Here is a 26749-nt window from a genome sequence, read left to right as displayed (position 1 = left end):
TCGCCCGTTTGAGTGCCGGCGCTTCTGACCTTCGTGGCCCGGGGGGCGCGATCGATTATTGAGCGCAGTTCCTGCAGCACATCAAGAACAGGACAACCCAAGTGCAAGTTTTAAAGTGCCTTGGCCTGGTATTGATTGCAGGAGGGGCCATGGCATGCAGGGCGGAAGCGGTCTGGGACCGCTCCACCGTCGAGGGTAGTGAGAGCGGAGGAGCGAGGAAGCCAGCGGCTTACTCGTCATGCACGTCCGGGAAGAAAGGAACCAGGGGGGCATGGCTGTGAGCGGCGCACATGCCCACAGAACCAATCAAGTAGCCGTGAGGGGGGGGGCAGGGTTTTACGGTCCAGCCTCATGCTCACGGTTCCCGGGAAAGCATAGCGGACCTCTGTGCGGCAGGTTCAGACTGGGCGAACAGACCTGAAGGTGGCGGCCCAGACGAGTTATCAGTATCAGATGCTGCTGTAACGCTCTCCGATGCAGCAGCGATGTCGTCATCCAATTCCGGGAGCTCAAGGGACCTGGCCACACTCATCCCGAGCTCGGATGGAAGCAAGCAAGCGTGTCAGGGAGGCGGGTGGTTCGAGGGGATTTACCCGGCGAACGGAGCCCATTATTATCCCCAAATCGCCTTCATCGCCCGCGGCACCTGCCTCAATCCCGTAGGAAGGAGGCGAGGCGCGAGGGGCGGCTGAAGTGGTTTTCTCTCATGACAAAAGAAAGCCGCGACCGCAATACTGCCACGGCTATGTTCTCGAACTGAGAACATAAACCATTCATAAAACGCTGCCTGCATGTAATCGCAGCCCAAGCTCACTTCGACACAACGTCGAAGTGAGCGACAGACGGGGATTAAAAATACCTTCTCTGAAATACCTTCAAATTCAACTCATCAGTCCCCAAAAACAGTCCTGTTAACCTAATCAATCATACCCGTCTCTTCAAACTAAAATTTAGCACGAATTCAGCACGTACTACATACTTTGAACTCAATCTTCTCATCTTGTTCTTGTCCAGGTCAGACAGCAGTACAGGATGTGTTTCAGAACTCTTTCCCCGGTGTCAAACCCAGCACCAACAAAAGTGTGCCCAAAAAACTCTGAGGACTTCAGCATCCATGTTCAGAAAATTTGAACCACTACTTAAGATTATTATACAGATTGTTATGCTAAATTCTATTATTATAATAGTAATTGTATTCTTTTTAACAGTAAAATACTACTTTTGGAAGTTAAATGTCATAGCCTTCGCTCTATTTCAAGTCTTATTTTATAGCTATAACTACTTCTAATTTGTTTTATTAGCACATCCAAATAGAATGTTGCTCATTTAAAGTAGTTCATATCGGCACTTGGTAAGAGGAAAAAGTATGTGTAATGTAAGCTGCAAATAAAAAAATTTATAATAATAATAATAATAAATAAATAAAAATAAATAAAAAAAACACATGAATGAAATACATTGGCAAAACCAAGTATTTAAATATTTTCAAATGCACCTTATAGAAAATGCATGTACCTGCATTAATACAAAATTACAAATAACAGTAGCAAGAGTTTTGAAGTGAGGTTTTTAAGTGTGTAATTCATTCATTCAATCTTTTCTTTTTATTCCTTTTTTTTAGAACACTCACAAACAGCTACTTTGCTAATAAGCCTTTTTTTATTTGTATGATTTTCCATTTGGTATGCTGTTCCTAAACTGCTCAGGTAACTTTATGTCACGCTCCAATGACACTTACAAAGTTTTGTTGCAGAGATACAGATTCACTCCCTGTTTGCCATTCTTGCTGTCATTTGTTTGTTCAATGCATATCATGCAAATGTTTTGGTATGTCATAGGCTTCTTATCAGTGGAAAATCTGGTTGGGTGGAAATCTAAACTATTAAACCCTTTGTTGGAATTAACTCATGTGAAGATTTCAGAGGAAACGCTTTGTGCTTTTGGTTATGCTAGAGGGTTTGAAAAGAGACACAAAATTTGCTGTGTAAGAAGTTGAAACTCTCCAGTGAGTGTGCTTCAGGTCAGTCAATGTGAACACTTATCACACACTGCATATTCATAGTATTCATTTGTTGTCTTGTTATTTTGAAATTCAAACTTTTTTCTTTTGAAAACAGTCTCTGCTCCATTCACAAACTACTTCATTTAAAATACTTAAATAGATGAATGAATAAATAAATAAGATACTTTGAACCAGGAGCATGTTAATACATTCAAAAATATGGCCTGAATGAGACGTTGTGTCGATGTAGTGACACTAGGGGTTAGATCTTGAGAGCCCCAATAACCTTTGCTTAAAATAGAAAAGGCCAATGAGAATTGGTGAGTGGAATGTGCATGCCACTCTCCGCCCTGGACATATGGGTATAAAAGGAGATGGTGTGCACCACTCATTCAAATTTATACTGAGGAGCTGAAAGAGAGTCCCGGCCATGTCAGTGGCCGGTTCAGCGCCACGGCAGGAGGGACACAACGTCTCATTCCCTCCATCAGGGAACAGAGGTTGCATCAGTAACCAAAATGTTCCCTGTCTGTCACTCACTCAACGTTGTGTCGATGGAGTGACACTAGGGGTTCCTACAGGAAATGCTGTAGGTGCTGAACCGTGTCACGAGGTATGGAAGAGTGGACACAAGCAAGCTGCTGCGTGCCTTGCAGCGAGCACTCAATCACGTTGTGACCTTCCAGCGAGTTAGGTAAGGCATCTCCATAGTCCCGTTAAGGGGGGAGAAGGCACTTAACCAATGAGGCTTCTGGCAGAGCCTTTTCTGATTTTTCTCTCCAGGAAGGAGGGCACTATGGAGACCACATCCTACCGGAGGGAGGTTAACATGTGGAGAATACCTTATGTGGACTTACCAATGCTGAAATTGACATGTAGAGAAAGCTCTGGCGAGGGGAAACACAGGGTTCACCTGAGGGGAAACCGAACAGTGTAAACGCATCATACAGGATTACCGAGGGGGGAATCACCACCTATGGAGCTCTGACCCCAAGTTTGTGGGCTAACCTGAAAAGGGGCATACCACGAGTACTGACCTGGTGGCATTACTCCTCCACGGAGTCACCGAACAATGCTTAAGAAATTAAAGAGGCGTCCAGTGTTCACCAGTTGCAGGAAACTGTTGTGGACAAGATTGCGCACATTATCACCTTGAAAGGGGAAAGGTACAAATGCAAGCAATAAACCCAACCGGCTGACCGGCCTTCCTGTTGTTACCCCGTAACACTCGGGTTGAAACCGGTTCTATGCGCAGGTTGTAGAACCTCGCAAATGTATTGGATGTAGCCTAACCCGCTGCTCTGCATATGTCTGTTATAGAGGCGGCCCTTGCCAGTGCCCAGGAGGCGACAGGGACAGACCGAAAGAGAAGACCTTGTACTGGTATACTCATCCCTCAAAGGCAAACCGAAGAAAGGGTCTGTGTCGAGGAAGGATTGATATGTGAATGTACGCTTCCTTCAGGTCGATGGTCGTGAACCAATCCTGATGTCATACTGATTCCAAGATGCGCTTCTGCGTCAACATTTTGAATGGAAGCCTGTGTAAGGCTTTGTTCAAGGCACGCAGTTCCAGAATTTAGTGCAACCCCCCCCCTTGGGTACGATAAAATAGGGGCTGTAAAGCCCTTGTGTGACTCGGCTGATATTAGGCCTAATATTTTGCTTAGATTGAAAAACGATGCAGAGTAGATTAAACAGATGAATCTTTTATATATATATATATATTTTTTTTAATTAATTTTTTTCATTGCAATGAACATGACAGGTCTAGCAATAGGCTACTTTGGACATAGTTTAAATCAAAAAGGAACTTGAATAATTTTTTCATAGGTTTGTGAAACCCTATCCATTAAAATGTGTGTGTGCTACAGAGAGAGAGGAGAGACACTTACTTGCCAGTTCTCCGATACGCCGTAGCATGGTCCACGGCCACTCCTCCGCCCTCTAATGGACGACAGCCGTGCCTCCCCGGATGGATCGAAGGTAGACCTCCAGCCCCTGGCGGAAGGAACGCCCCGCCACATTTTTGGTGGACGGTAGGGGTCTCCCCTGCCCCTGGCAGCGGTAACCGCTCCAGGCAGTTTGTTGGGAGCCCCTCCTCCCCTCGCTCCTCCGTCCTCCGGCGGATGGCCTCAGCTGCTCCATTGGGGTGGATGGTAGTGGTGAGGACTCTATTCGTAAATCTACATAGGGTGTCTTATTCAATGTGAAACTGGGTTTTCCTAATGGCATAAATCACACTGAAGGCCTAGACTTAAAATGCACGGCCCGCCACTGTTAAAATGTCATAAGAGACCTGAAGTTTGCCTCTTTTCCACTTGCGCTCAGCTTTTCTACACTCCTGTCTGACAGCGTGGGTGACGTCATTTAACCAAGGCTGTGAAACACCCTTAACTCTCCTTGGCTTGAGCAGAGCGACATTATCAAGAGTGAAAGTACAAGATTTATTAAACGCTTCAGAACGACATATAGACCATAAGATAACACAAGATCTAATGTATGGCCCATATTGTGAGTAGGACCAGTGACATGTCATTCAAACTGAACCGAGTGAAGACCAGATGGCCGGTATGTGGTGGCTGTCAGAGGAATCCGTCGGTAATCTGCAGTGACATCTCGATGGACATACTGGGGGCGACGCACAATTCCAAGAGCAGCACAATAATTATAAACTCCATCTGACAGGCGGGATGAGGAATTCAAATGCCATAAATCCAGAGATGAGTAGAATAAAACCATGTCGAAAGAAAAATACAAGTAGGGAGCTCTCCGCTGAAACTGGCGAGGGCCAACAGAAAAACTCCCAACAGGCCAAGATGGGCAACAGAAAGCAGAACATCCTCAATTAATCCACCAACACGACCCGAATTCAAAGTCCACGTGCTCCAGCACCACTGGACATGGACGATGGACAGGGAATCAAGCAGCCTATTTAATATTGTACATAGCAGTCCTGTCGAAGGCCATCGATGAGTACAGCGGTGTTTGTTTACTTTGAGGTAATCCAGTCAAACGTGTAGCATAGATTTCAAACAAACTAAAAATTCAATAGACGGGACAGATGTTCCAGACATTATATTAGAAATTGCATAAATTATTCAGATTCAAACTAACGGCCAGCATCATCCAATCACTGCCAACCATGTTAAAATAAAATGATCCATTATAAATGGTGAATCTATGTACTGATGATCATTGTCCCATGTGTGTCAAACATGTTGAGTGATCCAAACATCATCTGCAGCCTGAAACTGAACTTTAAATAGGATGTTTGGGCTGAATGCACTTACCTGCATAAAGAGTTGTAGAATGCTCCCTTGCTCCCTATTAAGTGAATGATTAACCTCCAGTGTGATGTCTGGTCTCTGGTCTCAAAGCAGTTTGAAATGCACCTTGTGTTCATCCTAACTCCATATAAAGCCTCTGAAAGCAACATATTACAGTTTTTGGATGCATCCATTGACTCTCAATGTGAAAATACACAGTAAATATAAGATATGTTAACTGAAACCGAGCATACAGTCTATGAATGTGGTCATTGTATTTAAAAGCGTGCCGTTTCGTGATAAATCGCTCAAATGTAAAAAATGGCATATCAGATGAAACTAGAGACTAATATTTGGACTCAAACTGGTTTTAATGTAAAAATGTCATGTTGTTTTGTCACATGACTACATGCGTCGAAAGTCGAAATTAAGACTTGAATGAACTAAGAAGGCAAATTTTTGAAACGATGAGCCCAATTTTTAATGGGATGCTGTTTCGTTGAGCTTTTAATCAGAAAAGGCTAAAGCTTAAGTATGGGAAAGAAAACATTTGTCAGAAAAATATAGTATTTCTCCACTGATTGCAGCTTTGTTCTTTTAGCAAAAAGGATTATTTTTTAAAAGTGAAAAAAGATAAGAATGTGGTTGTTGTATTAAAGCATATGTGTTAGCACCTAACATGCTTTCTGGCATCAATCCATGCTGTTTTTCAATCGTTTCACCCTAAAATCAAGCTCTATGTGGACCTCTTTAACAGTTGCCAAGCATCTCGCGCAAGAGCCCCGCTGAGAAAAAAAAAAGTCCCATATTTAGACCTGGAATGTCAACAGTTGTTTTCGTCGTTAACCTTCATGCACAGAGATTTGACCGAATTCCTCAAGTCTTTTTTCATTATTTTGCGCACTGTAGAGGTGAAAATCCCCCAAATCCTTCCGACTTTGGGTTCCATTTCCTTAAAGCACTGGATTATTTGCTGACACATACACTGGCAAATTCTCGACTTATCCTTGCGCTTAAAGGACAAGGCTTTGTTTGGAGGCTCCTTATATTCATTAACTGCCTCATCTGTTTAATATTCCTTGTTTTAAATCACTTTTTATTTCAACTTGTCAGATTGTTATTAGTCCTAATTTGCCCCTTTCTCAACTTTTTCCCCATGAAGATAGAAATACAAGTGTGGTTGTGTTTGTAACCTGGGCATATTTTGGAGTCAAAATTACTTTTTGTAATAAAACAGATTTGGGTTTTTAAAGTATCCATTTATTCATAATGTTAAAATGCCATCTCTTAGATTTATATATAAAACAATAATGCTAAACGTCCCACAATGCAGGGATACTTAAAAAATGCTAACAATGTTTATTATATATATGTATATATATATATATATATATATATATATATATATATATATATATATATATATATATATATATATATATATATAAATATATATTCTACAATGCCATATTAATTAATTATGAATGACTTAAAATATGTTATAAGGACCTTCATTCAGAATATAAGACAACTACTGAAGAGTCTGAATACTTCAACAAGGCACTGGATATGTTTGTGTTTGTGGATGATACATTTGCATATGAATTTGAATTTGAGCAGGGCGGAAATAAATGATGTTGTGTATTTTCCTCAGGTGGCTGATGAACAGATAACGGCTCTATAAACACTCTTGACACACACAAACATGAATTGTTCTCAGTTTTACCAGGTGTAGATTACTACATGTAAAAACAGGTAAGATTCTATTGATACATACATGAAATGAGACATTTCTGAGAAAATAAATTGATTTAGTGTTGCTGTCAATGAACCAGTCAAGGTTTACTGTTGCTTTTATCCTTTTTGTGTGTGTGTGATATCTTTCTAAAGATATCATAGTTCATATATATTTATATATATTACCTTTTTATATGTATTCTGATACTATTACACTTTGACAATAACTGATTAAAAACAATCTCTCCTCATTTATAGTATATATTTTGTAATTCATAAGCACAATTGAAATGTCCAATTGTTTGACAGAAGAGTTTACATTATTTATAATTATTGCATCTTTTCCAATGTTTACATGTTCTGTCTCAAAGTTCTATAGAAACTCAGTGGACTTTAAAATTTGACAATGATTCCCACCATCCTTAAAAGTAAGTATATTGCTTGTCATGATTTATCAAACAGGACTCATTTGATGTGTATTTTAAAGGCCAGATTACAATCAAAAGTCTTGTATTACAGCACTTCCAGGCACTGATTTCAGATAATAACCTGCTATTATAATCTTATTCTTATTTTATAATATTTGTTTATTTAATTTGAATCATTCAAATGAATTTGTTTTTAATGTTTCATGTATATGAAATGAATTTATATTAATTGTGTCTTCGTTTTTTATGACAGGGTTTTTAATGGGAATCTTGACTACCATCTCTGCTTTACTGTGTAAGTGTGAGCGAGCCAGTGGTGCTTATTGTTGTAAATGAATATAACACATTCGTCTATTGACCGTTTTAAACACAGTTTTTGAAGTAGGTGAAGTATCAGGTTGCATCTGGATTGCCATTTGACCACACAGTATTATTATTAGTATTATAGTAGTTGAAGAAGCATACACTGGCGGCAAAAGATTTGTAATGTAGAGATTTTGCTCTTATGGAAAGAAATTGGTACTTTTATTCACCAAAGTGGCATCCAGCTGATCCAAATGTATAGTCAGGACATTAATAACGTGAAAAATCACTATTACAATTTGAACAAAATGTTCAGAACATCTTAAACTACTTCAAAGAGTTCTCATCAAAAAATCCTCCCCGTGCAGCAATGACAAATATTTTTAAATATCTAAAAATCTTTAAAAAAAAAGATGCATTCACCTGAGAAGCAGCATATCGGATTTTTTGACTTTTAGAGAATAAATCTTGAATATAAGAATATTTTGTCTTTACTGCACTCGCAGAAGTATGAACAAGTGATACACAAATAATACACTTATGTTTAAGATGCATTCTCTTAAAGCAAGTCTAAATATCTTATATGTTGCTTCTCAAGTAAATGTATTTTTAGACAATTTTAAATGGAAAACAAGACAAAAACACTTGATAACAAGAGGATTGTTTACATTAAATTTCTTTACTGACTTAAACTTAATAAAAAGTATTTTTCTCCCTTTACTTCAGTGAATGTCATTTAGAGGTATTTTTAAAAGCACGTTTAATACAACTTTTAAAGTTGGGGCACAAGCTGAATAATTGGTTAAGAGCTAATGATTAATCTATTATCAAATTAATAGTTACTGTAGTTGCAGCCTTACTCATAATGTGAACAATCAGATAATATATACATACATATATATATATATATCACACAAAAATTGCCCTATTTTCTTGAATGAACAATAAATGTAATTTAAAATGTCTTTTAAATGAATGACCTGTGGTGTTTAACATATTGGCCAGGAGGCTGCTTTCTGTCTATGTAGGTGGTTACTGGTCAATCTAAACAGTTTGTAGCTTGACTTTGGGGTTTATGTTCTGTTCCGTGTGATTTGCATGCTATTTGCATGTACTTGTGATCCTCCTCAAATGATGATCAAGTTTGTAATAATTCTCAGTTGCCCACTTCCCATAACCATTTTATAGTTTATTCCTGTTTTTAAAGGTAATACTCAATGTGGTAACCCAGTAACCACTTTATTTTTTGTGTAAAGCTGCTGCTCAGCTCAGTGCAGCAGAAATGCTGTCAGTGTTAACGTGAGTCTGCTGTTGCAGTTACGTTGCAGCTGTGTTTACACATGCAAAGTGAAACTGGCCTAAGTAGCGAACACCCTAAAGTTGAATTCCAAATTCCAACTAAAGTCCATTAAGGAGCTAAAATGCTTCCTTGGCTTTGCCAACTTCTACAGGCATTTCATCCAAGGTTTCAGCTTGGTAGCTGCCCCACTCACCTCTCTGCTCTTTGGTAAAGCCAAAAAACTAAACTAGACTAAAATGTCATCTTTAAAGATCTCAAGCAGCTTTACCACTGCCCCTATTCTTCATCATCCAGATTCCTCTTTCCATTCGTGCTAGAAGTTGATGCTTCTGACTCTGGAGTAGGCACAGTACTCTCTCAGTGACTAGGATCTCCCACTAAACTCATTCTACTCAAGCAAACTCTCTTCGGCCATGAGAAACTACAATGTCACCAATTGAGAACTCTTGGCCATGAAAACAGAATTTGAGGAGTGGAGACACTAGTTAGAGGGGGAGCATCATCATTTCTGGTGATTACGGACCATCGTAACCTAGAGTACATTCAATCAGCCAAACGTCTAAATCCTCGTCAAGCCCGATGGTCTCTCTTCTTCTCCAGATTTGACTTTACAATCACCTTTCGACCTGGGTCTAAGAATACCAAGGCAGAGGCTCCATCCTACATTTATGATTTCTCCAGTGACAACAACCCTGTGACTTCCACCATTCCATCAAACCTCATAGTTGCTCCTGTACAGTGAGATTTCATGGCCGATATCACTCAGGCTCAGAACCAGGAACCCACTCCCGATGGCTGCCCTCCTGATAAGGTCTTCGTTCCCTGTTCCTTAAGGAATAGAGTTCTCCAGTGGGTTCATGACTCGGTCTGCTCGGGACATCCAGGCACTCAAGCCACATTCAGGTTAGTGCAAAACCTAACTTCTGAAGTAGCTGACTATGTTAAAAACTGCAAAGTATGTGCTACCACTAAATCTCCTCGTCAGCTCCCGTCTGGTCTCCTTCAGCCTCTTCCTGCCCCTCGACGTCCTTGGTCCCATATGGCTGTAGACTTTGTCACAGATCTACCCAATTCTAAGGGTTTCACCACCATCCTAAATGTGGTGGATTGATTCCCTAAGGCATGCAGATTCATCCCTCTACCCAAACTCCCTTCATCCATGGAATGTGCAGAGAGTCTGTTCCATTACGTCTTCCGCCTTTATGGCCTTCCTGAGCACATTGTCTCAGACCATCGTCCTCAACTCACCTCCTGAGTCTGGTCGGCTTTCTTCAAACTACTCAACGTTAATGTGAGTCTGACTTCTGGGTACCACCCTCATTCTAATGGTCAGGTCGAACGGCTAAACCAGGACCTGGGTAAATTCCTCCGAGCCCACTGTCAAGTCAACCAACATGACTGGAACTGTTTCCTACCCTGGGCTCAGAACACTTTGTTCAAACCTGCCACCATAACCACACCATTCAAATTTCAATTACCACTCTTTCCCTGGTCCGGAGAACCTTCCGACGTTCCCGCAGTCGACGACTGGATCCAATGCATCGAGGATGGATCCAACGCAGCTGAGATCAGGCTCATGTCCACCTACTATATGACATTCGTCAACAAAGTGATCAAGCCAAACTCCATCGCCGTCCTGGTCCTAAATATGCATATCGAATCTTTTGGAATACCATACAAAGTTTGTTCTGCCCTTTCGTTTCACCACTATTTTGGATTGAAAAAATTGAAATAAACAAACTTGTCCTTGGCTGTTCCCCCGATCAGAATAAAACAAGTGCAGAAAAAGTCCCAATATGAAAAATTATCAAAAGAATTTTGAACTTTCGATTCATCGTCAAACGGAAAGCTAAAGCATACATAGTAAACAGGGCAACTTTTACTAAAACGGTTATAACTCATGAACGGAATGAGATATGATCACCAAATATAATATATATATATGGGGTCATTCTGAGGACACTAAACAATTGTGCGCCTCTGGAACCCTTGGTCCGATCAACTTGGAATTTGGAATTTTGCATGCAGTGTCTTTGTCCAAGGTGCAATCAAAGTCTATGAGGACAGTCTCATATCTTGAAAAACATGTCTGCCATAGACCAATCAACTTTTAGCAGCTATTAGATAGAGTTTGAAAAGGCTGATTTGAACAAAATGTGTTAGGCCTATTTGTCTCTTGGCACAAGAGGTCTGTGCAAAATTTGAAAACAACTGGCCACCGGGAGGCGCTATCGTGTTTTCATGCTTGTAAATCCTTGTATGTAATGCTGTGATTCACTCGGACACATATTGTTCATACCATATGGTAGATTAACTCATTCTGAAAAACTTTGCCTCAAGATACATTGGTGTGAATCAAATTGTTTGTTAAATATATAAGATTATTTAAAAAAAAAACTTTTAAATTAACTAACTAGTCCTAGGCTGTTTGTCTGATTGGAACCACACCTGTGAAGAGAGATACTCTGGAGTCCCAATATCAATAATTGTCAAAAAAGCTCTAAATTTCGATACCGTCGCAATGTTATACCAAAACATTAAAACTGGGTGTGGCCACATTTACTTAAATATCTCTTGAACAGAATGAGATATTATCACAAAATGTTGGACATTTATGCAGGATGTCAATCTTCGGCTAAAGTTTTGTTGTAGCAGATTTGTAGAATTAATCATAAAATTATGTTTACTTTTTTTTCCAGATGTTTCTACCATTAATGTTCCCTCTACAACAGCCATAACAGAATTAACTATATCTGGTAATGTAGAATTAATCATAAAATTATTTTAACTTTTTTTCCCCAGATGTATCTACCATTAATGTTCCCTATACAACAACCACACCAGAAACAGCTTCTGCTGGTAATGTAGAGTACTGTGTTCTTTTTCGGATAAAGTTTCGTTTTAGCAGATCTGTAGAATTAATCATAAAATTATTTTAACTTTTTTTCCAGATGTTTCTACCATTAATGTTCCCTATACAACAGCCATAACAGAATTAACTATATCTGGTAATGTAAGAGTACTGTGTTCTTTTTCGGATAAAGTTTTGTTTTAGCAGATTTGTAGAATTAATATTAAAATATGTTTTTTTTTTTTTTCCAGATGTTTCTACCATTAATGTTCCCTCTACAACAACCACACCAGAAACAGCTTCTGCTGGTAATGTAGAGTACTGTGTTCTTTTTTGGCTAAAGTTTCGTTTTAGCAGATTTGTAGAATTAATCATAAAATTATTTTAACTTTTTTTCCAGATGTTTCTACCATTAATGTTCCCTATACAACAGCCATAACAGAATTAACTATATCTGGTAATGTAGAGTACTGTGTTCTTTTTCGGATAAAGTTTCGTTTTAGCAGATTTGTAGAATTAATCATAAAATTATTTTAACTTTTTTTCCAGATGTTTCTACCATTAATGTTCCCTATACAACAGCCATAACAGAATTAACTATATCTGGTAATGTAGAGTACTGTGTTCTTTTTCGGATAAAGTTTTGTTTTAACAGATTTGTAGAATTAATCATAAAATTATTTTAACTTTTTTTCCAGATGTTTCTATCATTAATGTTCCCTATACAACAACCACACCAGAAACAGCTTCTGCTGGTAATGTAGAGTACTGCGTTCTTTTTCGGATAAAGTTTCGTTTTAGCAGATTTGTAGAATTAATATAAATTAATTATTTTTTTTTTCCAGATGTTTCTACCATTAATGTTCCCTATACAACAGCCATAACAGAATTAACTATATCTGGTAATGAAGAGTACTGTGTTCTTTTTCGGCTAAAGTTTTTTTAAGCAGATTTGTAGAATTAATCATAAAATTATTTTAACTTTTTTTCCAGATGTTTCTACCATTAATGTTCCCTATACAACAACCACACCAGAAACAGCTTCTGCTGGTAATGTAGAGTACTGTGTTCTTTTTCGGATAAAGTTTTGTTTAAGCAGATTTGTAGAATTAATATTAAAATATGTTTTTTTTTTCCAGATGTTTCTACCATTAATGTTCCCTCTACAACAACCACACCAGAAACAGCTTCTGCTGGTAATGTAGAGTACTGTGTTCTTTTTCGGCTAAAGTTTCGTTTAAGCAGATTTGTAGAATTAATCATAAAATTATTTTAAATTTTTTTTCCAGATGTTTCTACCATTAATGTTCCCTATACAACAGCCATAACAGAATTAACTATATCTGGTAATGTAGAGTACTGTGTTCTTTTTCGGCTAAAGTTTCGTTTTAGCAGATTTGTAGAATTAATATAAATTAATTTTTTATTTTTTTATCAGATGTTTCTACCATTAAAACAACCTTTACAACAACCACACCAGTAACAGCTTCTACTGGTAATGTAGAGTACTGTGTTCTTTTTCGGCTAAAGTTTTTTTAAGCAGATTTGTAGAATTAATCATAAAATTATTTTAACTTTTTTTCCAGATGTTTCTACCATTAATGTTCCCTATACAACAGCCATAACAGAATTAACTATATCTGGTAATGTAGAGTACTGTGTTCTTTTTCGGATAAAGTTTCGTTTTAGCAGATTTGTAGAATTAATATTAAAATATGTTTTTTTTTTTTTTGCAGATATTTCTACCATTAATGTTCCCTATACAACAACCACACCAGAAACAGCTTCTGCTGGTAATGTAGAGTACTGTGTTCTTTTTTGGCTAAAGTTTCGTTTAAGCAGATTTGTAGAATTAATCATAAAATTATTGTAACTTTTTTGCAGATGTTTCTACCATTAATGTTCCCTTTACAACAGCCATAACAGAATTAACTTATATCTGGTAATGTAGAGTACTGCGTTCTTTTTCGGCTAAAGTTTCGTTTTAGCAGATTTGTAGAATTAATCATAAAATTATTTTACCTTTTTTTCCAGATGTTTCTACCATTAATGTTCCCTATACAACAACCACACCAGAAACAACTTCTGCTGGTAATGTAGAGTACGGCGTTCTTTTTCGGATAAAGTTTCGTTTTAGCAGATTTGTAGAATTAATATAAATTAATTTTTATTTTTTTATCAGATGTTTCTACCATTAAAGCAACCTTTACAACAACCACACCAGTAACAACTTCTGCTGGTAATGTAGAGTACTGCGTTCTTTTTCGGATAAAGTTTTGTTTTAGCAGATTTGTAGAATTAATCATAAAATTATTTTAACTTTTTTTCCAGATGTTTCTACCATTAATGTTCCCTATACAACAGCCATAACAGAATTAACTATATCTGGTAATGTAGAGTACTGTGTTCTTTTTCGGATAAAGTTTCGTTTTAGCAGATTTGTAGAATTAATATTAAAATATGTTTTTTTTTTTTTTGCAGATATTTCTACCATTAATGTTCCCTATACAACAACCACACCAGAAACAGCTTCTGCTGGTAATGTAGAGTACTGTGTTCTTTTTTGGCTAAAGTTTCGTTTAAGCAGATTTGTAGAATTAATCATAAAATTATTGTAACTTTTTTTGCAGATGTTTCTACCATTAATGTTCCCTATACAACAGCCATAACAGAATTAACTATATCTGGTAATGTAGAGTACTGCGTTCTTTTTCGGCTAAAGTTTCGTTTTAGCAGATTTGTAGAATTAATCATAAAATTATTTTACCTTTTTTTCCAGATGTTTCTACCATTAATGTTCCCTATACAACAGCCATAACAGAATTAACTATATCTGGTAATGTAGAGTACTGCGTTCTTTTTCGGCTAAAGTTTCGTTTTAGCAGATTTGTAGAATTAATCATAAAATTATTTTAACTTTTTTTCCAGATGTTTCTACCATTAATGTTCCCTATACAACAACCACACCAGAAACAACTTCTGCTGGTAATGTAGAGTACGGCGTTCTTTTTCGGATAAAGTTTCGTTTTAGCAGATTTGTAGAATTAATATAAATTAATTTTTTATTTTTTTATCAGATGTTTCTACCATTAAAACAACCTTTACAACAACCACACCAGTAACAACTTCTGCTGGTAATGTAGAGTATGGCGTTCTTTTTCGGATAAAGTTTTGTTTTAGCAGATTTGTAGAATTAATCATAAAATTATTTTAACTTTTTTTCCAGATGTTTCTACCATTAATGTTCCCTATACAACAGCCATAACAGAATTAACTATATCTGGTAATGTAGAGTACTGTGTTCTTTTTCGGCTAAAGTTTCGTTTTAGCAGATTTGTAGAATTAATATTAAAATATGTTTTTTTTTCCAGATGTTTCTACCATTAATGTTCCCTATACAACAACCACACCAGAAACAGCTTCTGCTGGTAATGTAGAGTACTGTGTTCTTTTTCGGATAAAGTTTCGTTTTAGCAGATTTGTAGAATTAATATAATTTTATTTTATTTTTTTCCAGATGTTTCTACCATTAATGTTCCCTATACAACAACCACACCAGAAACAACTTCTGCTGGTAATGTAGAGTACTGCGTTCTTTTTCGGATAAAGTTTCGTTTTAGCAGATTTGTAGAATTAATCATAAAATTATTTTAATTTTTTTCCAGATGTTTCTACCATTAATGTTCCCTCTACAACAACCACACCAGTAACAGCTTCTACTGGTAATGAAGAGTACTGTGTTCTTTTTCGGCTAAAGTTTCGTTTTAGCAGATTTGTAGAATTAATATTAAAATATATTGTTTTTTTTTCCAGATGTTTCTACCATTAATGTTCCCTATACAACAACCACACCAGAAACAACTTCTACTGGTAATGTAGAGTACTGTGTTCTTTTTCGGATAAAGTTTTGTTTAAGCAGATTTGTAGAATTAATATTAAAATATGTTTTTTTTTTTTTTGCAGATATTTCTACCATTAATGTTCCCTATACAACAACCACACCAGAAACAGCTTCTGCTGGTAATGTAGAGTACTGTGTTCTTTTTTGGCTAAAGTTTCGTTTAAGCAGATTTGTAGAATTAATATTAAAATATGTTTTTTTTTTTTTTGCAGATATTTCTACCATTAATGTTCCCTCTACAACAACCACACCAGAAACAACTTCTGCTGGTAATGTAGAGTACTGCGTTCTTTTTCGGCTAAAGTTTCGTTTTAGCAGATTTGTAGAATTAATCATAAAATTATTTTACATTTTTTTTCCAGATGTTTCTACCATTAATGTTCCCTATACAACAGTCACACCAGAAACAACTTCTACTGGTAATGTAGAGTACTGTGTTCTTTTTCGGCTAAAGTTTCGTTTTAGCAGATTTGTAGAATTAATCATAAAATTATTTTAACTTTTTTTGCAGATGTTTCTACCATTAATGTTCCCTCTACAACAGCCATAACAGCTTCGCTGGTAATGTAGTACTATATTCTTTTGGCTAAGTTTGTAGAATTAATCATAAAATTATTTAAACTTTTTTTCCAGATGTTTCTACCATTAATGTTCCCTATACAACAGCCATAACAGAATTAACTATATCTGGTAATGTAGAGTACTGTGTTCTTTTTCTGATAAAGTTTTGTTTTAGCAGATTTGTAGAATTAATATAAAAAAAAAATTTTTTTTCTAGATGTTTCTACCATTACAACAACATTTACAACAACCACACCAGAAACAACTTCTACTGGTAATGTAGAGTACTGCGTTCTTTTTCGGCTAAAGTTTCGTTTTAGCAGATTTGTAGAATTAATCATAAAATTATTTTAACTTTTTTTGCAGATGTTTCTACCATTAATGTTCCCTATACAACAGCCATAACAGAATTAACTATATCTGGTAATGAAGAGTACTGTGTTCTTTTTCTGATAAAGTTTTGTTTTAGCAGATTTGTAGAATTAATCATAAAATTATTTTAAATTTTTTTTCCAGATGTTTCTACCATTAATGTTCCCTCTACAACAACCACACCAGAAACAACTTCTGCTGGTAATGTAGAGTACTGTGTTCTTTTTCGGATAAAGTTTCGTTTTAGCAGATTTGTAGAATTAATCATAAAATTATTTTAACTTTTTTTCCAGATGTTTCTACCATTAACGTTCCCTCTACAACAGCCATACCAGAATTAACTATATCTGGTAATGTAGAGTACTGTGTTCTTTTTCGGATAAAGTTTTGTTTTAGCAGATATGTAGAATTAATCATAAAATTATTTTTTAATTTTTATTCCAGATGTTTCTACCATTAATGTTCCCTCTACAAAAGTCACATCAAAAACAACTTCTGCTGGTAATGTAGAGTACTGCGTTCTTTTTCAGCTAAAGTTTTGTTTTAGCAGATCAGTAGAATTAATCATAAAATTATTTAATTTTTTTTTCCAGATGTTTCTACCATTAATGTTCCCTATACAACAGTCACACCAGAAACAACTTCTGGTAATGTAGAATTCTGTTTTGTCTATCAGTTTTTGTTTTGTAGTTTTTACCAGTATTGAAATGTATTGATACAGCTATCTAAATATGATAGTTTATTCTTGATCCTTGACCTAATGGAAATTATGCCTACGAACCCACTAGTGGGAGCCAAATTAATAAATTGAAATTGGTATTGTCCTATTTCCAATTTATTTAATGAGGCTGAAATAGCAGGTTGTGGAAATTTTATTTAGATTTCTTATTTTAATAAAAACAAATTGTACAGCACTTAGCAATCCCCTTCACTTTATCCCATACATGACCTATTTACAAGTCATAAAACCAGTAAACTTGTGAAAAAGTTACTGTACATTAACCATTTATTGGAGGATTGGACTCAGTAAAACTACAGGAATTGCCCACCTACAATTTGTTTAATGGGTCCTAAATAGTAGTTAATTTTTACATGCATTTTTTTTTATAGTAAACCACCTGATCAGTCCTTAGCACACTCAGCTGAATTTTTTTTTTTTGCAGAAATCTCTCACACAGACATCTTACTCTCATTGCTAGAGAGAGCCTCTTGAATGATCAAAGTCAGTTAGGGTTGGTATGAGGTCCACCTTTTGACCTCTCTTTCCTGACATCCCACTTGCCCATTAAAAAATACCAATTTCCATAGTCGGTTTGTGGACAATGACTCTAAATGGGCATATTAAGTATTTAAAATTTTATAAGGCAGCAGAACTCTGCGCACTGTATAAGGACACCCCTATGAGATATATTTGTGAACGTTGAGTCATTTGGACCTTTCTTAGTGGTAATCACTATACAAATAAATAGAATTGTATCTGGGATTCACCTTGGTATCGTACCCGGAGGTCCTACAGACCTTGACAACATACTTACAGCCTAGGATTCAAAACAGTATTTTTCACTATATCTCTCTGTCTGACATAGGAACTTATGAAATAGTCTGCATTGTATGCCTGTGTGCAGAAGTAAATTCATCAGAAACTATAAGACATAGGATCATCTAGAGTATTTTAGCATTTTCTTTCCGTGATGGTCGAGGCTCTCGAATTTCAAGGTCCTACGAACTTCAGATCGCTCTTTTCTAGAGATCCCACTTGCCCATTAAACCAATGCAATGCCACGGTGGGTTCATGGACAGCTTCATTGTTGGGCCGTCAGAAACAATATATTAAAAAGCTGTGGCCCTCAGAGTAGGGATACACCTAAATTTGGGCTGCCGAAAATGTTTTTCCCGAAAATACCATTTCCGTTTTTTGTCCGAATGAGAAAAAAAGGAAATCTTGGCCAAAATATGAACAGAAACTGTTACCAAGTAACAGAAACACTGACATGAAGAAAATGCAGTGATGTCTGGTAAAGATGTCTGGTAACATGTGCATGTAAAATGGCTAGAAATAAAGCATTTTTGCAGATTGTCTAAACATTTTCATTTCAGTGCATCATTACCTCAGAGTTTGGGAAGCACTTAAAAAAATCAAGAAGTATATTCTGGAAATATTACAGTCATTTTACATTCACAATGTAAATAAATAAGTGACAGGACTGATTGGAAATGTACTTATAGTGGGCCTGTGGGATGCCTGGGCACTGCCTGGCATGAATTATGGTGACGTATGACATAATGGCGCACATTGGGGGCAAAGCCATACAAAAGTGGCACTATAGCCCTGGGTATACTTCCATTTACTTCCATTTTTATGTGAATGCTTAGCATCTCTGTACAGTTGAATGCAAGCCTGTCAAAGTTTACTCCATATGACTGAGTCTGCACATTCACAACAGTTTGTGGCATGTGCACTACAATTGCTATGAGGCACCACACTTTCTCTTTAGGACTTTAGACCCATAAAGATGTCTTTATATTCCTTCAGACTCGAGTTTTACAAATGCAAGTATCTCCAGACCTCCAAACACATGCTCTTGACTTGCACATCCACTGCTGTTGTTTTTACCTTCATCTCCTGATGTTTAGGGGCAATTATATATTCTTATTCGAGCATCTTCGGGACATCAATGGGTAAAATGTGAGTGTTACCACATTGTGGACCCACTAATTACTGCAAATAACTCCAGACGTGCCATTAGAAAAATTGGGCTGCACGTGTTTAGTGCTCGCACACTCTGCTAATGACGAAATTTGCGTCACATGTCGTGAACTTTGGGCTTTAGAGGATAAGTGGGTAGTAGTGTGTCTATGGACAGGGGAAGACTACTGAGGAACAATGGTAGGTAAGTTAACAAAATAATGGTTCTATGGACCAATGGGCCATTCATAATGGGCCAAATGATCTGGTGGATTATAGGTGGTACATGGACTAGCTCCGAGGGTCCATTGATATCCCCAGGGGACCCCTACAGGCATCCATACTATCGAGTTAGGCTGAAACCACACCTTACCCCTGGGTAATTTGTAAATATATATATTTACATTTATGCATTTGGCAGACGGGTTACAGTGCACTTATTACAGGGACAATCACCCCAGAGCAACCTGGAGTTAAGTGCCTTGCTCAAGGACACAATGGTGGTGGCTGTGGGGATCGAACCAGCGATCTTCTGATTAACAGTTATGCGCTTTAGCCCACTACACCACCACCACTCCATATATATGGCCATTAGGTTACCTGGCAAGTAGGCATCCACAAAATGTGCTCAGTCTCGCCACAATTATTCATCCAATGGCAGTTTACTTAAATGTGCCATGAACCCTCTAACTTCCCTTACCAGGTGATATGAGGATCTGCTCTGCTAGTGTCACTCAGTTGCCCTCTGTAAATTCCTTCAGAAATCAGCCCATGGCAAAGATAGATGTGTTCAGATTTATATGACTAAAAAAATCATAATTTGAATTACAAATAAAAACTGAGACAGAAAAGTGGACAGATAATTTTATAGATATATATATAATTTTATATTCCCTTCTTAGCTCAAGAAGGGAATTATGATTAATTCGGGGAATACTGAAAGAATTAAAGTGTATGTCTGATCACTCGGCTATGCTGTATTTACACAACACAATTTACATAACAAATGTACACATACTTATACAACACAATATACAATGTACAGTAAACAATACACACAATATAGAATACACATACAATAAAAATAAAAAATAAGGGTAAGGGTATATCAAATATATATACAGTAGTTGAATTGGGGAGAATATATTTGACAGTCCAGTGTGTGATACAAGATGATAATTAATAAAGTGCAGTGCTGATTGTTGATCGTGAGAGATCAAGTGTTCAAAAGTCTGATTGCTTGGGGGAAGAAGCAATCATGTAGTCGGCTGGTGCGGGTCCTGATGCTGCGATACCGTCTGCCTGATGGTAGCAGTGAGAACAGACCATGACTCGAGTGGCTGGAGTCTTTGATGATTCTCCGAGCTTTTTTCACACACCGCCTGTTATAGATGTCCTGGAGGGAGGGAAGCTCACCTCAGATGATGTTTCTGGCAGTTTGCACGATCCTTTGCAGGCCTTTGCGGTTGTGGGCGGTGCTATTGCCGTACCAGGTGGTGATGCAGCCAGTCAGGATGCTCTCTACAGTGCTGGTGTAGAACCGTGTGAGGATGTGGTGGTTCATTCCAAACTTCCTCAGCCATCTCAGGAAGAAGAGGTGCTGGTGAGCCTTCTTCACAACAGCCTCAGTGTGGATGGACCATGTGAGTTCCTCAGTAATGTGGACACTGAGGAACTTGAAACTGCTGACTCTCTCCACCGGTGCTCCATTAATGGTGATGGGGCTGTGTTCTCCGTCTTTCTTCCTGAAGTCCACTACAAGCTCCTTGGTCTTACTGAGGGAGAGGTTGTGCTCCTGACACCAGTGTGTCAGAGTGTGCACCTCCTCTCTGTAGGCTGTTTCATCATTGTCAGTGATCAGACCTACCACCGTCGTATCGTCAGCAAACTTAATGATGGCATTGGAGCTATGTGTTGCCACACAGTCATGTGTGTATAGGGAATACAGGAGTGGGCTGAGAACACAGCCCTGCAGGGCTCCAGTGTTGAGGGTCAGTGATGAGGAGATGTTGCTGCCCATTCTAACCACCTGACGTCTGCCTGACAGGAAATCCAGGATCCAGCTGCACAGCGAGCTGTTTAAGCCCAGAGCCCGGAGTTTCTCATCAAGCTTGGAGGGCACTATGGTGTTGAATGCTGAGCTACATATGTGAGAATACAAACAGCATTCTCACATATGTGTTCCTTTTTTCCAGGTGGGAGAGAGCAGTGTGTATTGTAGATGCAATGGCATCATCAGTGGAGTGGTTGTTGTGGTAGGCAAACTGCAATGGGTCCAAAGAGGTGGGCAGAACAGAGCAGATGTAATCTCTGATTAACCTCTCAAAGCATTTGCTGATGATGGGGGTCAGAGCAACTGGACGCCAGTCATTTAAGCAAGTGATTTTGGCTTGCTTCGGTACAGGCACAATGGTTGATGTTTTAAAGCATGTGGGGACTACAGACAGGGAGAGGGACGGGTTGAAAATGTATATAAAAACACCAGCCAGTTGGTTTCGCGCACATTCTGATGACGCGGCCTGGAATGCCGTCTGGACCCGCGGCTTTATGGATGTTCACCCATCGGAAGGAACGGGTTACATCCACAACAGAGACGGAGAGTGAACCATCCTCTGTAGCATCGGCTGCGAATACTCTCTCCGCGAGGGCAGTGTTATTGTCCTCAAAACGAGAATAAAATGTATTAAGCTCATCCGGGAGAGAGGCAGCGGTGTTCATGGTGGAGTATTTATTCAATTTATAGTCCGTGATGATGTTAATTCCCTGCCACATATTCTAGAGTCGGTGGTGTTGAACTGTCCTTCAATTTTGTGCCTGTACTGTCATTTGGCTGCACTGATAGAGTTACGGAGGGCATAACTGGCTTGTTTACGCTGCTCCGCGTTCCCGGAATTAAAAGCGGAGGTCCGCGCACTAAGTGCCGCGCGAACATCGCCGTTAACCCATGGTTTCTGGTTGGGGTAAATCCGTATTGTTTTGGTTGGCACAACGTCCTCTACGTACTTCCTGATGAAACACGTTACGCTATCAGCGTAAACCTCAATGTCGTCTTGTAGCGCAGAGTCTGATTGGTCCGACCAGCACTGGATCGTTCTGAGGGTGGGTGCTTACCGTTTCAGTTTTTTGCCTGTAAGCGGGCAGAAGCAGAATGGAAGAGTGGTCCGATTTGCCAAATGGTTGGCGGGGGAGGGATTTATAGCCATCCCGGAAAGGAGAATAGCAGTGGTCCAAGACCCGGCCTCCTCGTGTGTTGAAGCTGATATGTTGGTGATATTTTGGTGCTATTGTTTTAAAATTGGCTTTGTTGAAGTCCCCGGCAACAATGAACACTCCTGCTCGCTTATACTCCCATACAGTTCCCTGAGTGCCCGGTCTGTGTCGGCTTGTGGGGGGATGTACACAGCTGTGATAATGGCCGCTGTGAATTCCCTCGGTTGCCAGAATGGTCGACACAGAAGCATGAGATATTCCAGATCAGGAGAGCAGAAAGACTTGATAAAATGTACGTTCCTCTGATCACACCATGATTTGTTGATCATAAAACATACACCACCACCTCTGCTTTTACCTGAGAGGTCATTCGCTCTGTTCGCTCGGTGCACGGAGAACCCCGCGGGTTCGACGGCCGAGTCTGGAATCTCCGCAGCCAGCCAGGTTTCTGTAAGGCATATAATGCAGCAATCCCTCGTCTCTGGTTGGAAAGAGATCCATGCTCTCAGCTCACAGAGCTTGTTGTCCAGAGACTGAACATTTGCAAGTAGAATTCTGGTTAACGGGGGTCGATTTGCACGATGTCTTACTCTGATGAGAACGCCGGCTCTTTTTCCCCTTTTTCCCCACCAAAATAAAATTGTGACTTGTGCCACAGAAGACCTTCTGTTGGTTCGGACCAGATGGGATAGCCTTCGCTGCCCTTGCGCATCGATGAACATTGGGTGCCCAACACCCTGTTGCTGGTTTGTGGTTTGTCCCTACTCGGACCACTGTCGGTAGGTACTCACCAATGCTGACAAGGAGCACTCCACAACCTTCCTGTTTCAGAGATGCTCTGACCCAGTCGTCTGGCCAAAACAATTTGGCCCTTGTCAAAGTCACTCAGGTCTCTACTCCTGCCCATTTCTCCTGCATTCAAGTCAAGTCATTTTTATTTGTATTGCACTTTCCACAACACACACCGTTTCAAAGCAGCTTTACAGAAAATCATGCATTGACAAAAAAATCGAACTGTAATATCTATAAAGACTTAGAATGATCATTATGTAGTTTTATTAAATATGATTGAAAATTGTGTATAAAAATTGAAATTTTTTAATAATAATTGTATTAATAACCCCAGTGAGCAGCTGAAGGTGACTGTGGCAAGGAACATAATACTCCATAAGATGTTGGTTAATGGAGAAAAATAACCTTGGGAGAAACCAGACTCACTGTGGGGGCCAGTTCCCCTCTGGCTAAACAACATCAATATAATGCCAATATCACTTATTATGTGCAGTGCAGGTCATGGTATAAGATTAGTAAACTAAGTAAGTGTTAAGGTCCGGTGTTTGAAAAAAATTAAGATTAATGACTAATATCTTTGATGCCCATCATGGATTAACTGCAGAAGTTCACATAGATGCAATTGTCCTTTGTTAGTTGGCTGAGGAAAGCATTTGTTGGCAATTAATTAATAGTCTATGTATTCCATTTCAACAGTTTAGTCCATCAATAGACCGAGGTGATGCAGGCAGAGATCATTGAGGTGCATCACAGCACAACCTGCAGGTCATTTCAGTGAGGTTGTTGTGGTCCATCCGAAATCCAAGATTCAGACAGTGGCATATGTGGGTATCCGATGTCTTACAGTTGGAGTTGGCATCAGTTCATCCTCTGAAGTCCATCGTAAAAGAATGAAGTGATGTTTGGCTAGCACCAGCTGTATTTAGTCATCATCACTCAGAGACAAATAGCAGTGGAGTCTGACACCAATCAGGGATATGAATCCTGAGGTTGAGACATGGAAACAAATTGAATAATATTAGCGTATATATCAATACATTTTATGCAGTGTTATAGATCATGTTAGATGTTTCTGGTTCCGGTAGACCTAAATAAAGCAGCCTAATTGTGAGTGGATAGATAAATTAGGTGTATGCTTGGCTAAATAGATGAATCTTTAGTCTAGACTTAAACTGAGTTAGTGTGTCTGCATCCTGAACAGTGTTAGGGAGACTATTCCATAGTTTAGGAGCCAAATACGAAAAGGATTGTGGCATGGGGGGTGTTGTCATGTGTCGGTCTGCGGGAGAGAGAGAGAGAGAGAGAGAGAGAGAGAGAGAGAGAGAGAGCGGGAAGGCTCATCACCTGGGTTGTAATTATCTCTAACACCTGTCTCTAATTATATTGATGGCGTAAGGAGACATGAAAAGGCCCACCAGAGCGTTAGATTGGGAGGGAGAGACCAGAGCCCGTTCCTGAAGTTATATGTTATACTATTGACCTGCTTGTGTGTTTGGCCACCAAGAGCCCTTTTCATTTAAGCTTTGTAAGACATTAAGAGAGAGTAATAAAATACTCACCTTTGACTGTTCGCTGTCTCCTTACTCCTCCATTGCCCACAAACTTTGAAACCTGCTACAAGGATCTACCTCCTTTTGTGGATTTTGATATTCTAGGAACTATTAACAAGCCATAATTTTGTGATCATAATGAACGTGATGGAATATGGTGTAACAGAAGGTCACTTAAGTACTGTGGAGACCATTCAAAACTTTGCATGTAGTTAACAGAATTTTTACATTAATACGAAATTTAACAGGTAGCCAATGAGACGGCGATAAAATGGGGCTAATATGATCATATTTCTTGGTTCTTGTCAGCACTCTGGCTGCTGCATTTTGAACCAATTGAAGTTTATTTATTGAACTTGCTGGACATCCTCCCAGTAATGCATTACAATAATCTAGTCTTGAGGTCATGAACGCTTGAAATCAAAAAGCCCCACCTTCATAACAGTTTAACTGAAGAAGTTGAAGTTTGGCATATTTATTTTATAGTTTTTTATTCTAAAATACCTTTTGGAGAAATCCACAAAAATGTCCTGCAACAGTCGACCCAATTTTAGCAGCCAGTAATTTCAGTAATTAGATAATCATTAGAAAATCTGAATTATACAGAACTGGCATTCACACATTTGGCAATGGTGGCCATTTTCCTACTTTTATCATGCAAATGGACCCTGATGATTTGTCATATGTGGCTGTATTTTATAATTTTCTTCATGTTGAATTCTATTATTTCAGTTATAAATACTACAGTGCTGGAACAATGCAAGGTAAACTGACACGCTTCTGGATTTCGACTCACAAGCAGCTCCTATCAATTATAACTCAATGCAAGTTTTATTTCTGAATCTCAAATCTGATTTCAGACACAGACATCAGACAAATGTTTGCAGAATCTTCTCGACCAGATCGATAACATTACAGCTGAAGTGCTTTCTTTGAACGTAAGTCTGAAAGATAGAGTTGCTTACATAGATGATAGGTGATTTACATAACAATAATCTCTTTGTGTAGCTCTTGACATTTAAATGTGATTCTGTTTATCTAATTCAAAAATTAGGAAGTGACCAACATTTTGGCTTGGACACTTAATACTTCAGAGATCTTAGGGTCATCTAGCAACCCAAGTGATCTAGTCTCTTATGGAAACCGTGTTTTAAAAGCCAATGAGAAAGTCATCTCTATGCTAGTGAATACAACAGACACAAGTGACACGGTCAATTTCACTCTTAATACTGTAGGTAAGTTGAGACACAACTTTGACCAACATTATATATGATGTTTTTTTTTACCATGGCACTGTTGAATGCTTGAATCTGATTGGTTGACAGACATTTTAAGGTGTGCAATTTTTTTCAACACGCACGGCTATAAAGTAGTTTAAGGTAATGACCGTGTAATGGTTCCATATCTCTTCGCAATATTACTTCAGGTATTTCAAAGAGCCATATAGGCTTCCACAAAAAAATAAATGAAACAAACATATTGGCTAAGTAATAACAATTCTGACAAAAGAATGACAATTCAATAATATACTAAATGTATTTAAATATCTGTGGAAAGCACCCTTGTGGTCTCACTCTCACCCACACTTTCAAACATACATACGCACACACATAGACACTCGCAAGCATAAAACAGAAACTTGAAAAGTGCAAAAGTGTAGTGTGACCACCCCTTGTAGACTTGGGTATGTATGAACTAACCTTTGACCTCCTGGGTGACTTATATATATATATATATATATATATATATATATATATATATAATAAATGCTTGAATTCAAAATGATTT

General features: G+C 38.3%; 1 protein-coding gene across 5 annotated transcripts in view; it reads left to right on the top strand.

The window, feature by feature from the left end:
- The first annotated feature begins 7001 nt into the window (after nucleotides 1-7001).
- Nucleotides 7002-26749, top strand: part of LOC127643782 (adhesion G protein-coupled receptor E3-like) — a 31622-nt gene continuing 11874 nt past the window's right edge. Inside the window, exons 1-13 of one of the 5 annotated variants that reach the window (XM_052126658.1) lie at nucleotides 7002-7025; nucleotides 7379-7435; nucleotides 7689-7730; nucleotides 11841-11897; nucleotides 11990-12046; nucleotides 12141-12197; nucleotides 13029-13085; nucleotides 17017-17073; nucleotides 17168-17224; nucleotides 17317-17370; nucleotides 25694-25725; nucleotides 25822-25899; nucleotides 26016-26196. In XM_052126658.1, coding sequence (XP_051982618.1) covers nucleotides 7414-7435; nucleotides 7689-7730; nucleotides 11841-11897; nucleotides 11990-12046; nucleotides 12141-12197; nucleotides 13029-13085; nucleotides 17017-17073; nucleotides 17168-17224; nucleotides 17317-17370; nucleotides 25694-25725; nucleotides 25822-25899; nucleotides 26016-26196 — 751 coding nt within the window. In that variant the 5' untranslated portion in view covers nucleotides 7002-7025; nucleotides 7379-7413. Of the gene's footprint in view, nucleotides 7026-7378; nucleotides 7436-7688; nucleotides 7731-11840; nucleotides 11898-11989; nucleotides 12047-12140; nucleotides 12198-12289; nucleotides 12347-12438; nucleotides 12496-12734; nucleotides 12792-13028; nucleotides 13086-17016; nucleotides 17074-17167; nucleotides 17225-17316; nucleotides 17371-25693; nucleotides 25726-25821; nucleotides 25900-26015; nucleotides 26197-26749 lie in introns of all 5 variants that reach the window. The other 4 variants (XM_052126660.1, XM_052126661.1, XM_052126663.1 and 1 more) reach the window with 4 other exon arrangements.

The sequence above is a fragment of the Xyrauchen texanus genome, chromosome 5 (assembly GCF_025860055.1).
Source record: "Xyrauchen texanus isolate HMW12.3.18 chromosome 5, RBS_HiC_50CHRs, whole genome shotgun sequence".
In the NCBI taxonomy this organism is placed as follows: Eukaryota; Metazoa; Chordata; class Actinopteri; order Cypriniformes; family Catostomidae; genus Xyrauchen; species Xyrauchen texanus.
The sequence above is the reverse complement of the archived record's forward strand: the minus strand, read 5'-3'. Positions and strand labels throughout refer to the sequence as shown.